This window comes from Protopterus annectens, chromosome 2.part1, assembly GCF_019279795.1.
Source record: "Protopterus annectens isolate FY-2018-M chromosome 2.part1, PAN1.0, whole genome shotgun sequence".
NCBI classification, from domain to species: domain Eukaryota; kingdom Metazoa; phylum Chordata; order Ceratodontiformes; family Protopteridae; genus Protopterus; species Protopterus annectens.
In genome coordinates this window covers 581,616,184-581,631,746 of record NC_056729.1, presented here as the reverse complement: position 1 = coordinate 581,631,746, position 15,563 = coordinate 581,616,184, and the positions used below count along the sequence as shown (strand labels likewise).

The 15,563-nt window shown below is 40.5% G+C and overlaps 1 protein-coding gene across 1 annotated transcript in view; it reads right to left on the bottom strand.

Annotated features, from left to right (window-relative positions):
- Positions 1–3,586: 3,586 nt before the first annotated feature.
- LOC122794867 (protein ABHD1-like) overlaps positions 3,587–15,563 on the bottom strand; it is a 406,644-nt gene continuing 394,667 nt past the window's right edge. Inside the window, exon 10 of the mRNA XM_044063466.1 lies at positions 3,587–4,698. Coding sequence (XP_043919401.1) covers positions 4,502–4,698 — 197 coding nt within the window. The 3' untranslated portion in view covers positions 3,587–4,501. The remainder of the gene's footprint in view (positions 4,699–15,563) is intronic.

Below are 15,563 nucleotides of genomic sequence, written 5' to 3'. Positions count from 1 at the left end.
AAGTAGGGCCAGGACAGTCATACCAGGAGTAAATTTGTGAATACTTATCCAGTCATCCAGCATTTTTTTTAAAGGCAGATGGAGTTTGTTCCAGAGAAGAGGTAGGTGCTGCAGGACAAATCTTCCCTCTGCCTAGTCATATTTATTTGTTGGAATAGATTTAGGTGTGTGGACCTAATGTTAGCTGGACTGTTAGATTTATTAATGTGTAAGAGTTCTTGGACAATTGGATCCATTATAGCCCTATAAGTAAGGCATAAGTCACCTCTAAGGAGTATATAGGAAACTGAGTAGAGGCTAGAAGCATCCAACATTTCCAAGTAGTTAAAAGTCTTTTAAGTTCCTGATATTTTTAGTTACAAATCTCTTTGGTCTCTCCAATTGCTTGATAAGCTTAGTAAGGGACATCCTGAAAGGAGCATTGTACTTAATGACGTGTCTAATCAGTGTTCAGTACAAGGCGGTGAGGACGTCTTTATATTTGCAAGATATTCCTTTAGCTATAACTATGCAATGTAAAAGGATTTCCTAACTATGTTGTAATGTGATGGTCAAACATAAGGGAGTTGTCCGCCCATGAACCCAGGTCTTTCACGTTTTCATTTTGAAGCGGTGTGCTATCTATGCTATAAGCTGGAGATGGGTGTTTACCAAATGCTACAATGTTGCAGTTTTTGGCACTGAGCTTGAGCCAATTTTTAGTACATTAGCTACTGACAAGTATAAAGGCTTGGTGGAGTGCATGTATGTCAGAGGGGGAACTTGATGATGACGACAACTCATAGCTTACAATCATCTGTGAACTTTGTTAATCAGAGATCTTCATTTGATAACTGGAGATCAGAGAAATGGAAACAAAACAGCAGAGGGCTCAGAACTGATCCTTGTGGGACTTCACTGGCCACATTCATGTTCTCAGACGATGCTTCCCCAACTCTCACAGTGTGAGTCCTATTTCTAAGCCAATTGGCTATCCACCTAATCATGTTTGAGTCAATTTGGAGTTCATTCAACTTATTTATTATATTTGCATGTGGTATGGTATTAAATGCCTTGGTAAGGGCAAGGTTCACTGTGAGGACAGCTTGTCCACAGTTAGCTACCTACATAGGATCTATACTTGACAATGCCAAAGTGTTGGGGGTTGATTTTGATATCATACTATCATACTTATGTAGATTTGTAATGATATGTTCCATAGCTTTGCAAAGACTTGTTAGACTAATGGGATTGTAATTCCCCAGGTCTAATGTGGGGCCACATTTGTGGAGTGCATTTACAACAGTTGAATGCCACTTCTGTGGGAAAAATCCAGCTGATAGGCTTCGGTTGAAGAGTTCGAGGAATGGGCCTACCATTGTTTGCTTAATATAATTAGATAAAATGGTATGTTGTCAGGCCCCATGGATGAGATATTCTTCATTTTGAAGAGTACCTTCAGTATTCACTCTCTTGCAATGATTGGTGGCATAACTACATCAAGGATAGGTGGGTTTGGAATATATCTCTCTGGCGTGAAGTTGGCACTAAATTATTTATTTATTTACACTTGTTTATCAGGATGGTCTGACTGAGAAGAGACCCTTTTCAAGACAGTCCTGAAGAGAAAAGCTCCATAGCCTTTATGTTAGTGATATCCACTGTACCTGAGTCATTGGTTCCATTACAAATATGCTTAGTGCAAAGTTAGATGTTATTTCTTATTTTTCTAATATAACTAAAAATGATTTGTTGTTGTTTTTGACTTCTGTGGCTAGAGTGAGTTCATGGGATATTTTTGTTTTTCTTATGTGCATTTTAAGCTTCTTATCTAGCTGTATCATGTTCTCCTTAGTACAGGGGGGGCATGTGTTCTGTTATATAGTTTTAGGAGTTTCTTCCTTTTATTACATAATTTATTAATGTTGGAGAACTACCATACATGTTTGATTTTAAATCTCTCCATTGGCTTTTATTTGGTCGGAACTGACAATATGATACATTTGTCAAGGTGCAAGAAGGCGTTTCTGCATAACTCTTAGCATTATTTGCATTGTGGGTAATACTGTTATACTCTAATTTAGAGATTTCCTCATAGAATTTTAGGAGGTTTGTACATGTAAAGTCATTGAACTCTGTTATACTTGATTCCATTGGTTTGGAGTTTTTGTGTGTTTTTTTTTTCGATCTGGAGGCTTTGATAGAGAAGGTTACTTGTTTGTGGTCAGACCTGATTAATGAGGGGGATATCTTGGGGGGTGGTACAAATAGAAGCTAAATTTGTTATGACCATTCTGGTTCATCTGCTTTGTACCACAGCTCTGGCCCATGGGACCTAGACAATTTCATCAGATTCTTGAAGGGGGGAAGCTGCTGCTGAGAGTTCCCCCACTGGCTCCAGTGGGCTGAATTCTTTGGTGGGAGAGAGTGTAGTGCAAGAATAAAAACCCTAACATGGTTCTATGTCTCAGACATGGCTGGAGGCTCTTAGCTGGGGCTCAAGCCCTTCAGTCCTTCTGGATCATTAAACAGTTCCTGTCCATGGCTCCTAAAGGAAGGACATAGTAGTGGCTCAGCTTTCACCAATCAAGCACTCTATTTCTCGGCTGTCTTCCATCATTCAGTGAGGTTCTACACTCTCTTCTTCTTTACTTAGGGAGCTGGGAGTCCTGAATGAAAATGGACCCATTAGGAAGGTATCTTTCCCTTTCTTATAGGGTGGTCCTATCACCTACTTAGTGTCTTGTTTCTCAGAGTGTGCTATGTGGTTAAATTGAACCACCATTGTTGCATTTGGGGGCTAGGTGGGACATCCCTTCCCTCTGTGAGTGACAGTGTTGTCCCTGCAAGGAGCCCTTCCTGTGGTTCTCAGTGGATGAGACTCTTGAGTCTGGTGGATATCTGCATCCTCCCCCAGGACAACCAACAATGGAGGAAGTTGGTGTGGAGGGCAAACCCATCATTTGTGTCCTATTTTGGTAGTGATGGCCCTTGCCTTCCTGAGGGTAGGGCTATGGGACAGGGGGGTCTAGGGTTAGTCTCTACCTCTTACCACCTGAACAGGGTGCACTGTTTGAGATTCATCTTAGACTAGAATCTATCTAAATGGGTCCTAAAAGTTAGATGTGACAGATTTGTTCTTACCAAATCATTTTAGCTGTGAATATGATCCTCACTGATGTGTCATAATTTCCCTTGCTCCATCTTCTCCATTAGGGAGTAATGTTCCTAGATGAGTTCACTTAGGGCATGCCCTTTAAGTCAGGGAAGTATATATACGTGTGTTTCACTTGGTAGCAATTGGAGTGCACATCCTCTCTGCTGTCTACTGATTGCAAAAGAAGTGTTTGCTGAGGAAAGGAGGTAGACTGACACGTCCCTAAGTGTGGGATCTCCCAAAACATCATGATGGTAAATTCTGATTAGTTTGAAAAGAATAATTAAGCCTAGGCCTCATTGTGGAAGGTCCAGGTCCTTACTGCAAAGCAATTTATAAAGCAGGAATATATCTCATTTTCTTTCTAAACTGGTATTACATTTCATTTATTTATATTACTCATACTGTGAAGTATTCCTTATGAAGAAGATAATGCTACATCTTTATGTGGGTTATGAGTTTACACCTTGAGGTCTAAAATATGCAATGCAGTTTGAGATGGATGCTGAAATAAACTGTACAAATTATCATACTCTTATGGGGTATTAAATACTATTTGCAAAAGAACATCATATTCATAGTGTTGTATGTAGCATCTGGAACAATACTAGAGTTAATTAGAAAGGAAAGTGCAACTTGCAGTATCAGCAATCATTCTTAGACTTCTTTGGGATTTCATACAAGAAGTGAGAGATTATGCCACAGACTCTTTTAATCTAATTCAGAAGAATGTAGTATTCTCATTGTGACTGTTAAGTAGAATGCAGATTACCCTTTAGAACCTCATTATATTATACATACACAAAAGAAGTAAGACAGTGACAAAGAGACAGTCATATATTAATAACATTTCACTATATTTGTTTTCCATAAAATGTACATACAAGAAATGATGACAGCATTACCCTGCCTTATAATTTATGAATCATGAACTCAGTAGAAGTTCCATCAGGTCTTTGTTTCAAGAAGGGACTCAAACTTAAATGTAAGTTGTCATTCACTGACAAAATCAAAGAATATATTTGAAAAAAAAAAGCAACCATTTTTGATTATATACTTGGGAAACAGGTGCATACAGATCTAACCATGGTCTTGTGGACATCTTTTAGATTCAGATACGAATAATAAACCGATATTTCGTGCGACCCAAATGTGATGAGGGCCCATGTGCTCAGGCTATAAATGGAATCCCTTGCCTTTGTGGCAGTCTTTTTTTGCAAAGGTTCAGTTAGACAGACTACTCATATCTGACACTGTTTTGTAGTCATTTTCAAATAAAAATGTATACACAAGTTTATCAGTTAAATAGAATGTTCTCCTGAACAACTTTATCCTGCTGATGAGAGTGACAGGTGTTTTCCAGGGTCATCTTAAGATGTGTTTGCAGACATCTTCCAACTCATCCCTGTGTTCAAAAACTGCTGTAATAAACTGTGCAAGTACTCGGTCCATGTAGTTCCTGTGTCGTGGAAACATGCCCTCTAAGAAACCAATATGGCCACCATGTGATGTCACAAGTAAGGCAATGTTAGGATGAGCCCTCACTGTATCAAATGGTATTGCTTTAGAAAAAAAAAATGCAAGATTTCAAAAGAACAATTTATTAGTAAACATATCTGTAAGGAAGATTTATCTTAGCAACTATATATTTTATTTGGTAAAAAAATACATAGTACAGTTTTGTACCTACCATAAATGTAGATGTTCGAGTGTATACACTGCTGCAGTCATTACACTTGGGTTATCCTGCCGTCAGGTGGTTCCCCAGTCGGCCTGAGTTCCAAAGTCTTGGTCCGGCGTCGGTTGCTGTCACCTCCTCCCTGACGTCAGTGCGACAGGGGTATATAAGATGCAGCCGATGCCATTTTCTTCAGTTTTTCTTGCCCCAGATGTCAGGTGCCCCCAAAAGGTAGGCAATTCAAATTGCTAATAAAACTTACATAAGAAAAGCAAACAACAACTTTCAGTTACCAGCAAATACTCCCCATAGGTAGTAAACGGTAGAAGACATAGGCACGTACCAGCAAGCAAGAGGGGAAGGAGGGAGGGTAGCAGTGTATACACTCGAACATCTACATTTATGGTAGGTACAAAACTGTACTATGTTCATCGTGTTACACTGCTGCAGTCATTACACTTGGGTAGAATCCCAAAGCTGAGGTAGGGTGGCTGGTTCTATAAGGCATTAGGTGTGGCTATAAGGCCCTGCAGCACAGCAGTGGCGAAGCCAGCTCTGGATTTAGAGTATAAAGGCAGATGGTAATGCTTGGTGAAGGTATGCACAGAACTCCATATTGCTGCTGTCCTTGGTAGGCACTCCTCTGAGGTAGGCAGTTGAAGTGGCTGTTGCCCTGGTGGAGTGAGATCTAATGCTGCTAGGTATAGGTTTCCCATGGTGTGTGTAGCAGAAACGTATGCAATGTCCTATCCATTTTGAAATAGTCTGTTTTGAAATGGCTTTTCCTTGTGCTCCTGCAGCATATGCTACCAGTAATTGCTCATATTTTCTGAAAGCTTTGGCTTTGTCCAAGTAGAAGCGTAACTGCCTGTGAATGTCCAAAGAATGCAGTAGTCTCTCCCCTTTATTCTGTGGTTTTGGATAGAAAGTTGGCAAGTGAATAGTTTGGTTTAGAGCCACACTTGAAACCACCTTTGGCATAAATGTAGGGTTAGTTCCTAAGGACACCCTGTCCTGGTGGAAAATGAGGAAAGGTTCCACTGCCATTAGTGCCTGTAATTCTGAAACTCTTCGAGCTGATGTTATTGCCAGGAGCAGAGCAGTCTTCCAAGAAATATATTTTAATTCTGCTGTGTTAGCTGGCTCAAAGGGAGGTAAAGTTAATTTTTCCAAAGCAAAGTTGAGGTCCCAAGTTGGAGTAGGTGCTCTACTGGGCGGTCTTATGTTTTTAGCCCCTCTGAGGTACTGTTTTAGCAATGGATTAGAGAAAATTGGAGGATCCGTGTTGTAGTGAGCAGAGATGGCAGAGGCATGGATCTTGATGGATGAAAAAGAGAGACCTTTGTCCAGCATCTCAGTTAAATATTGTAGAATCTGAGTAATGTTTGGGACAAGAGGGTCAAGGCTGTGAGCCTGGTTCCAGGCACAGAATCTCTTCCATTTATCCGAATAGGCTTTCCTGGTACTAGGCCTTCTGGCCTCCAGAATGACATCCATAACAGCTTTGGAGAGAGGCATTGCTTGCTTGACTAAGGAATTTTCCATGCAGCTAGGTTTAAGGTCTGTAGCTGACTGTGAAGTATCTGATTGTTGTGTTGAGTCAGCAGATGTGGGATTTGAGGCAATATCCAGGGTGGTTCTTGTGCTAAATTCCTTAAGATTGGGTACCAGTGCTGGTGTGGCCAGTCTGGAGCAATCAGGATCATCTTTGGCTCTTCTTGTCTGGCTTTTATGAGAACCTTTGGAAAAAGAGGTAGTGGAGGGTAAGCATATACTTGTAGGTTTTTTCAGCTGAATGAGAGGGCATCCACTTTCCATGCTTGTGGATGGTAACTCCTTGTGCAGAATTTCTGAAGCTGGCAGTTCATTGGGGATGCAAACAGATCTATGTCCGGGCTCCACCATTTTTGTGTTATCATTCTGAATATTTGTGGATTCAATTCCCATTTGTGGGGATCCATGATGTTTCTGCTTAAGTCGTCTGCCAGTATGTTTTTCTCTCCTGGCAGGAATTGTGCTTGAAGATGAACTTGATAGTTTAGATCTGTGTTCCACAAGGTCATGGCTTGTCTGCAGAGGGGGTAGGAGTGAGTGCCCCCTTGCTTGTTTATGTACCACATTACTGTGGTGTTGTCTGTTTTTAATAATAGTTGTCCTGGATGCAGCATGTCCTTGATAGCTATAAGGGCATTTTGTACAGCTAACATCTCTTTTTGATTGATGTGAAGATGCCTTTGTTCTACAGGCCACTTGCCCTGAATACATTTTCCTGCCATGTGTGCTCCCCAGTCATAATCTGATGCATCTGTTGTCAGTGTTTGCCTGGCTGTGGGTTGAGTAAAAGGCTGTCCCTTGTTGAGGTGACAAGCTTGAGCCCACCATCAAAACTCTTGTTGAAGGCAAGGAATTAGTGGTATAACTGTTTCCAAACTTTGACAGTGTTGAGACCATACATTCTTTAGGTACCATTGTAGTTTCCTCATATGCAGTCTGGCATATGGTATTAGTAGTATGCAGGACGCCATGTAACCCAAGGCTTGCAGAATTTTTCTTGCAGGGAGTTGGGTTTTTGTTGCCATCAATTGAAAGTATTGAGTCAGTTGTCCTTGCTTGTCTGACGTGAGATAAGCCATCTGGGCCATTGTGTTCAAGCTGGCACCCAGGAATATTATCTCTTGTGAGGGCACTAGTTTTGATTTCTTTTCGTTTACTGTGTACCCCAGGCAACTTAATAACTGTTTTACAAATGCCAGGTGCTCTAGAAGATTGTCCTTGCTCTCTGCTTGAATCAGGCAGTCGTCCAGGTACAGATAAATTTGAATTCTTTTCTGTCTGCAAAATGCAATTACTGGTGCCAGGCACTTTGTAAAGACCCTGGGTGCAGTAGATAAGCCAAAGGGCAGTGCAGAGTATTGATAGTGCATTGAACCTGCTATGAATCTGAGGTATCTTCTGCAGCTTTGTCTGATAGGGACATGCAGGTATCCCTCCTTAAGGTCCAAAGTCACGAGCCAAGCTTTCTTGCCCAGCATGGGAAGAAGCTGCTGTAGTGTTAACATTTTGAATTTCGGAACATCCAGGTATGTGTTTAGAGAAGAAAGATCCAGAATGGGCCTCCAAGCTTTGTCCTTTCTGGGAACCAGAACAAGTCTTGAATAAAATCCTTGTCCTTGCTCTGGTGGTGGTACCTCTTGAATAGCTCTCATTTCCATGAGTGCTGTAATTTATTTTTGAGCCTCTGCCCATTGATTTGGTGGCAGATTTGGCATTCCTTTTAACCTTGGCAGAGTGGAACCTGTAACCTTGAGATACAATGTTGAGAACCCATTTGTCTTTGGTGATCCAATGCCAATTGTGATAGAAAAGTGCTAGTTTTCCTCCCAAGGGGGCTGCCAAGAGACAGCTGTCTGGCAGCTGTAATGGGAAGTCATTGAGGCTGCTTTTTATATGGTTGGGACCTGTCTTCCCCTTCTTTCTGGCCTGGTGCACCCCATTGTCGAGGCCTGTAAGGACCTTGTGGTTGACCTCTACCTCTCGGACATCTGTATCTGCCTCTTTGAGGTCTGTCTGTAGCCGGAAAGGACCAATTATTTGTTGGCCAATTTCTGCTAAATCTTGGTGGCTGAACCTGTAAGAAATCCTTTACCGTTTGCATAGATTTCGCCTTATCCTCCATTTTCTTTAATACCTCTTCTGCCTTAACTCCAAATAACACATCCTGCTATAAAGGTGCATCCAATAATTTTGCTTTAACATGATCTGGTAACGTATGTTCTTTTAACCAAGCATGCCTTCTAATGACAGAGCCTGTAACTGCTGCTCTACAGGAGGCATCTAAAGAATCAAAACCACATTGCAAAGTATGCTTTCCCACTTGTTCAGCTGCATGCAATAAATCCTGCATTTCTTTAAAATTAGGAGGATCTGAATCTGGAAGCATTTTTTGTTTTAACTGAGACATCAAAAATTGCTGATATTTTAGATGTGAAACTGGCAATTTAAGGCTCTCATTGCTAAGGTTGCAGACGTATATACTTTCTTTCCCCATCTGTCTAATGCTCTGGAATCTCTGTCAGAGGGAACAGGGTTTTTTTGCTGATGAGGCTTTAATCCCTTTGGGTCCCTGAGAAATAGTTTCAGGGTCAGCAACAGGACTTTTATACAGAAATTTGTGAGAGTCAGGAACTCTGTAATATCTATCGGGTTTAACAGGGGCTGGAGGTAAGGAGTCAGGGTTTAAGCTGGATTCAGTGTAGACATCATCCACAATATCCAACACTGGTGGAATAGCAAGGGGTCTGTGTTGAGGCAATAAAAGGAAGTCTCTGAGCTTTTTCTTGGATTCTGAGTAATCCTGGCCTTCCCAATGGAAGTGCTCCCTCATGGTATGTAATGTCTCCCCAAAGGAGTAGTCCTCAGGTGGAGAGGCTGATGGAATTGATTCCTCAGCATCAGAATCCTCATAAGGGGGTAAGGAATATCCTAGGTCTGAGGATGAATCTGAAGAAATGGACACCTGGTCAGAAGATTCATAGTCTGCCTCCTGTCTGGGCCTTTTATCAGGAGGGGGATGGGACCCCCTGATCAGGGTGATTAGGTCTTCGGCCATTTTGAGCATTTGTTTTTTAGGCATGGAAGCCTGTGCTGGAGCATGCTGAATCTGTTTCTTTGTTTTTAAGGGGGCCTTAGACTTAGTAGAGGGTTTAATAGTTAACTGGGTAGGTCTGAAGACACCCTCTGAGGCTGTGGATTGCTCAGCTACTTCTGTACCCTCAGATTGGTTAATTTCGGTAGGCTGAAAACATATAGCATCAGAAGGCCCAGCAAGCTCCACGTGGGAGTCGGATGAGGTCTGTGGTTCTGTAGATCCAGTCATCAGGGGCTGTGTAGGCGCCTCGCTGAAAACCGGAGAACCGGTGACCGGCCTAGAAGAGGCCTCGTCGTCGGTTTTGGGCGTCGGATGTCTGTCCTTGTCTTTGCGCTTTTTATGTAATCCTGTTGTCAGGAGTTCCGACGGCATGGTGTAATTGAATTTTCTGCCAAAATAATGTCGGGCAAAATCAAACCGACGTTTAATAGTACGCTTGTTAAACCTAGCACAAAACCAACAACCAGTGACGTTGTGGTCTGGGCCTAGGCATGGAATACAATTGGAGTGGAAATCCTTATGAGGTATTTGCTTCCCACATGAAATACAGTTATTAACTTTTACTGACATCGGTCTGAGGCAAGAAAAAGTTTCCCCAACGGGGTACTTAGCTTTGTAGAAGACTTCGTTCTGGATTTGGAATGAAAATCTCAGGAGTCGGCTGACCGGCACTTGCACAACTGCTTCTGCTTCGGGCACTGCGCTGCAAGAAAGACTGAAGAAAATGGCGTCGGCTGCATCTTATATACCCCTGTCGCACTGACGTCAGGGAGGAGGTGACAGCAACTGACACCAGACCAAGACTTTGGAACTCAGGCCGACTGGGGAACCGCCTGACGGCAGGATAACCCAAGTGTAATGACTGCAGCAGTGTAACACGATGAACATCTGGAAACAAAACCTTTTTCACAAAAGTACCCTTTTTCTGCCATGTTCTCTAGCTAGAGCTCTAACATAAATATAGTGCAAATAAGTCTAAAAGAAGTGCATTCTGCATTTACTGAAATAACACATAACTCACTAGTTGTACAGGTCTGTATGCATTCAAACTTAAAACTACCACTTGGCACAGATTACTTTATATTCAGATATTCTATTACACTTTCAGTTTGAATATGATGGAGTTTAGAAAATTTTACAAACAAAATGATTTGATGGGAATGTTCATATATTTCCATGGCATTTTGTATAACTGGAACATCTGAAATAATGTTCTGTAATATCAGACTGCTCAGCCAGTTGAAAATGCTTCCACTATGAGTGAATGAAAGCAAATACACTGAGGATCAGAATCCCTGAACAATATTTATTGAAAATGTCTTGATGAAAAACACTTTTTTAAGTGTTTCTGCAGGGTGGCAAGTCCCTTGTACCCCCCCCAAACTTATATATACCACCTCCGAGGTTGCAGTTACTTGAAAAGGGGGGAATCCCCAAAAAATGGAATTACTTCTGGCAAAACTCGCTGAAAATGATTTCCTATGGAGGAACTCAGATTGTTGGCGAGTTGAAGCTTGGGGCAGTTGAAACTCAAGAGAGTTCAAGCTTTGTTCACCAGTAAGGTAATGGCTGATAATTTAGTGGTCCTGCATTTCTATTTGCATGGGAATTTTGCTTGGTTTGTCCAAGAAAAGTATGGAATACAAATTATTCAAAATGAGTAAGAAACAGCAAAATGGCTTCTCTTGACTTTAATGGCTGCATTGTGAGACATACAGTACTGCATTACATCATCTGGATTTAAGTCTGCCATTTGGAATTCTTTCACGTGGCTTCATTTATTTTTCACATGAGGCTTAGCAGAGCCTTTACTTCTGCATATTTATAGTGCAACAGAAAATGAGGACTTTCTTTCACTCACGCCTGCTTAATAGCCTACAGAATTTTAAGCATAGAGTTAAAAGTTTTCATTTAAAATTACACAATGGCCAACGTAGTCTTCTGCAAATACAGTATTCTGACTGGTAAAAATATATTCCTCAACATCACATGAAAATTTAATGGCTCCACCAAAAGATGTGCTGCACAATTGTCACAATTTGGTGATGCAAAGTGTTTCACTTAATGTGATTAATTCTGTTATTAATGAGAGAATGGAAAGAAATGAAGAAAAAGTCTAGCTGGTTATTGCATGATAGCAATCAATTACTGCTTGTAAAAATTCTGTAGGTTTTATAAATGGCTGGTTTTGTAAAAAACACTTAGGCTTTACCCTCACTGTTTTAAAGCATGCCACCTTTGGGGAGAGCCTGTAATAGCAATACTCAACTGCTTCACCTGTATATCCAAACACTATCCAGAAAGTGAAGCAGTGTAATTCCCAAGGGCAAAATTCAGTGGGTTTATACAGCACACCAAGTGGAAAGGTCAGCTACGTTTGAAATTTGTCTATTTCACAATCCTTTTTTTTGTCACCCCCAGTCATTCTGTGAAGTGAAGATGTGAAGAAAGTCATGGTCTTCTTAACTTTCAGCACAGCCCACAGCCTGTAAGTTTGATTTTGCTTATGGGTAATAACAGTGCAGTGGAAATCAACAAAAATGGTTTGACAAGACTTTGTTGAAACTGTAAAGGCTAAAAAACTCGACAATACTAAAATAAAAAACACAAATACGTTTTTACCAATAATTAATGCAGTATCCAAAACAATGGAAGAAAACCAGAGCTGGACATTTACTTAAACTTTACGTTACTGTTGGCTTGATCAATTTTGACAGAAACATTCAGAAAGCTTGCTCTCATGCAGCCAATATAAATAATCAGGTAGATTGATGTTCTACAGTAAGCCAGAAAATAGTTTAGTGAAGCAATTCTCCACTCCACACACCATTTCCCTTAGCAACCTAACATTGCCATGACAGCAAAGGAGGGGTGGCACTCTCTGAGTGAATTAACAAGCAGAATGATTCTCTCGTTCATCTTTCTTTGCTTAATGTGGTTTGTTGTAAGATTTTTTCTGCAAAATAAAATCACTTAATTGCATATTGCTAATATCACATTGACAAATTTCCCCTTTTCTAATTTTGAACATAAATAATTCTTATTATTACTCTCAGTCTTTGAGTCTAAGTTGACTTCAAAGTTATATCTGGAAGATTGATAACAACATTAAATAATCTCTGCTTTTGATTTGCTTTAAACTTGCTTTTTTTATAACTAAAACCATGTCCGAAGGCTAAGAAATGCCAATGTTTCTTATGTGTATGTGTCTATCTTATTCCTTGTGTGACTGCACCATTTTTGTTTTTGTTGATTTACCTGTACACTTGTGTCTTACTGCTATGTCAGGTTTAAAAAACTTCAGGGTCCAAGGGAGACAGAACCTATTCCAATGTGCAGAGCTGAGAAAGATGAGAAATAAATCCTAGACATCCTTCCAGGGTGTTACTTACACAATAACACACACCCTGTCGAACGTTACTGTTTGCGTAATTACTGTACAGTGTATGTAATGTGTTATCACTTAAGTTAGAGAAATCCTGAGTGATACTATATTTTTGCTGACAGTTTATTCAAATGTAGGCAATGTGGAACATTTCTCCCTGGCCCTGTGCTTAAAAGTGGCTTTTCCCAGTCAGACTTTCCCAGTAAAAGTCAAATAAAGAAATGATGCATGTGATCAAGAAAGTAAACAGCATTTGTTATCTTGTATGTCTATGAAAATGGAGACACTCTCAAGTTTGGATGTGGCTCATGAAGACTGAACCTTACTGGTGCTCTATAAAATACAGCCAGCAAATCAGGGTGGAGCAGAGGAAGGCTCATACAGCTGAAAGGATGTGGCAAAGATTTTAACAGATTCTGTACTGGCAGTTGCCAAGGAAACAGGAACAAAGAAAAAGAGTGATACTGATACTGAGCTTGAATGTAATACCACCCCAATGTTAATAAAGCTAGTCTTATACAGTAAAGTCTAGAGTAGAGACAGAACACCAAATACTGTCTAGTGTTGAGTAGAGTGAATGGGCAATATCCAGTGTACCTGAATTAAAGACAAGCCAGAAAAGGTTTGAATTTCTAGAGGTTTTAGAGTCACAGTGGACCAGCACTGCACACTACACAATAGGCGATGCCCGGGTAGAACATACCTTTACATCCTCTGCTGTGGAATGCTGTAGGAAAAAACCTGACCTGATTACATGCATTCTGTCAAATGAAACTGGGCATATTATTACCATTAATAAACATAATGTCTAATTAAGCACAACAAACTGTTATCCGGGGTGAAGGCAATGCCAGTCATATGGCAAAAGGCCATGGGCCAAGTATTACAGGGAATGTCAAACAGTGCTACCTGGGCAACAGATCAAAAGGAGGAAACCATTTTGGCAATCTGAAAACTGAAATGAATCAAAGACAGCCTACAGAAATATAGAACAAAAGTCACCTGAGAAAAGCAAGTGAAAATATGTCTGAGAATATTACTTACTGAAAATGGCTGAGAAAATCATAAGAAAGTGTGAAGACTATGAAAAAGGCACATAGGCCTAAATATTTCAAAACTGTAATCCTACCTTAGAATGGTGACTTGCAGTCAAATTCTTGCCTAATCTTCATGTGCTGTTGCACTGATAGGCTGCTGAGAATGGGCCTCCAGGGTGACAATGACAGTCAGGCCTCTGTATGCATATATGGTTGGCTTCTGATGCTTTACTTTATGGAACTGATGCTACACAGGTTCCAGACTATATGTCCCAGGTTTTAACAAAATCTGAAGGAGACTGTGCTCAGACCAATTAAGAAGCCCTTAGCTTAGCATGTGTGGGAAGTACTTACACTCTGCATGTACTTGCATGGTTAGAAAGCTCCTTACCCCAACTGTGTAGCCAGAAACTGTGTGTCACAAAAGTAGTCTAACAAAAAACAGAATTTCAAACTTGTTGTTAAGCCCAAAAAGTGCTTTTGCGAGAAGACATCAACTCTGCTGATCCCCCAACCCCCTGCTACCTGTATATACTAACTCTGAGATCAGTATACCAGAGAAGAGGAAATAGTCCAAAATACTACTATGACTTTATGTAGCTCCATTATTCTATGCAGTGCAGTTATGGTCTTCAGAATAAAAGCAGGCATCTAGATAAAAGTATATGCTGGTAGCTGACCACTGGTTACTGACTTCGAATTTTAATCCCAGAAAATAAATTTCACAAATGTCAGACTCTAGCACTGGGTCCTGTGTCTGGTGGCACATTCCTATAACACTGACTACAGAGAAATTAATTTACACTGTAAACTTGATGGTCTGGATAGACCCACATATGAAAAATGTAGGAGCCATGCACTAGACAACTATTACGCATCCTCAGTGAAACAACTTCCCATTACTGATGTGAAAAAACATTAACAGAGTTAGAATTATCATGTACTATTCGAGGTATATAATCAGTTGGTAAAAGAATTACCAAGGAATGATAATGAAGTTATTGCATCTTTGGAAGCATGAAAAGAACAACCAACTTTATGGCAAGTACACTACTGCATGGATTCAGTGTGGTCATTTCCGAAAAACATTAATCTAAAGCACTAAAGACATTCAGTAAAGACACACTGGCTCAGTGAAACTGAAATAACTAGCAAGAAATTTTGTATGACACAAATGTATTTGACACCAAATTGTAAGAAATGCACCAATGACAGACAGCACCACTATGTCCCTAGCAATGATTAGTAGTGGTACAGCAGTGAAAGCACATGGCCTGTGCAAGCCCTATTACAGCCAGTACAATGTTCATCTTATTTATCACTGCTGCAGTAGCCCAAACTATATAACAGCCGGCCAGCTTCCAAAGGTTCTGGGTACCTTCCACGCACCCAAACCATTAGACAGGTTTGAGTGCCAAATCCATCAGTTTTCCTTCTGCTAAAGAGACTCTGCTCCTCTGCAGGCTTTCGAGGATCGATGGTTGGTTAACACTGTTCTATTGCTGGGCAGATAAGTTCCCTTAGGGAAAAAACCTTTCATATTTAATTTTGTATTGTCTAAAGTTAGTTTCCTGTTAAAGAAAATATTTTTAAGCTACAAAATGTGTCTTTGTTGACTGTTATATGACTTAACTAACTCAGTCATTGTCCATGCTGGTGTGAATGACCTGAGACGTACC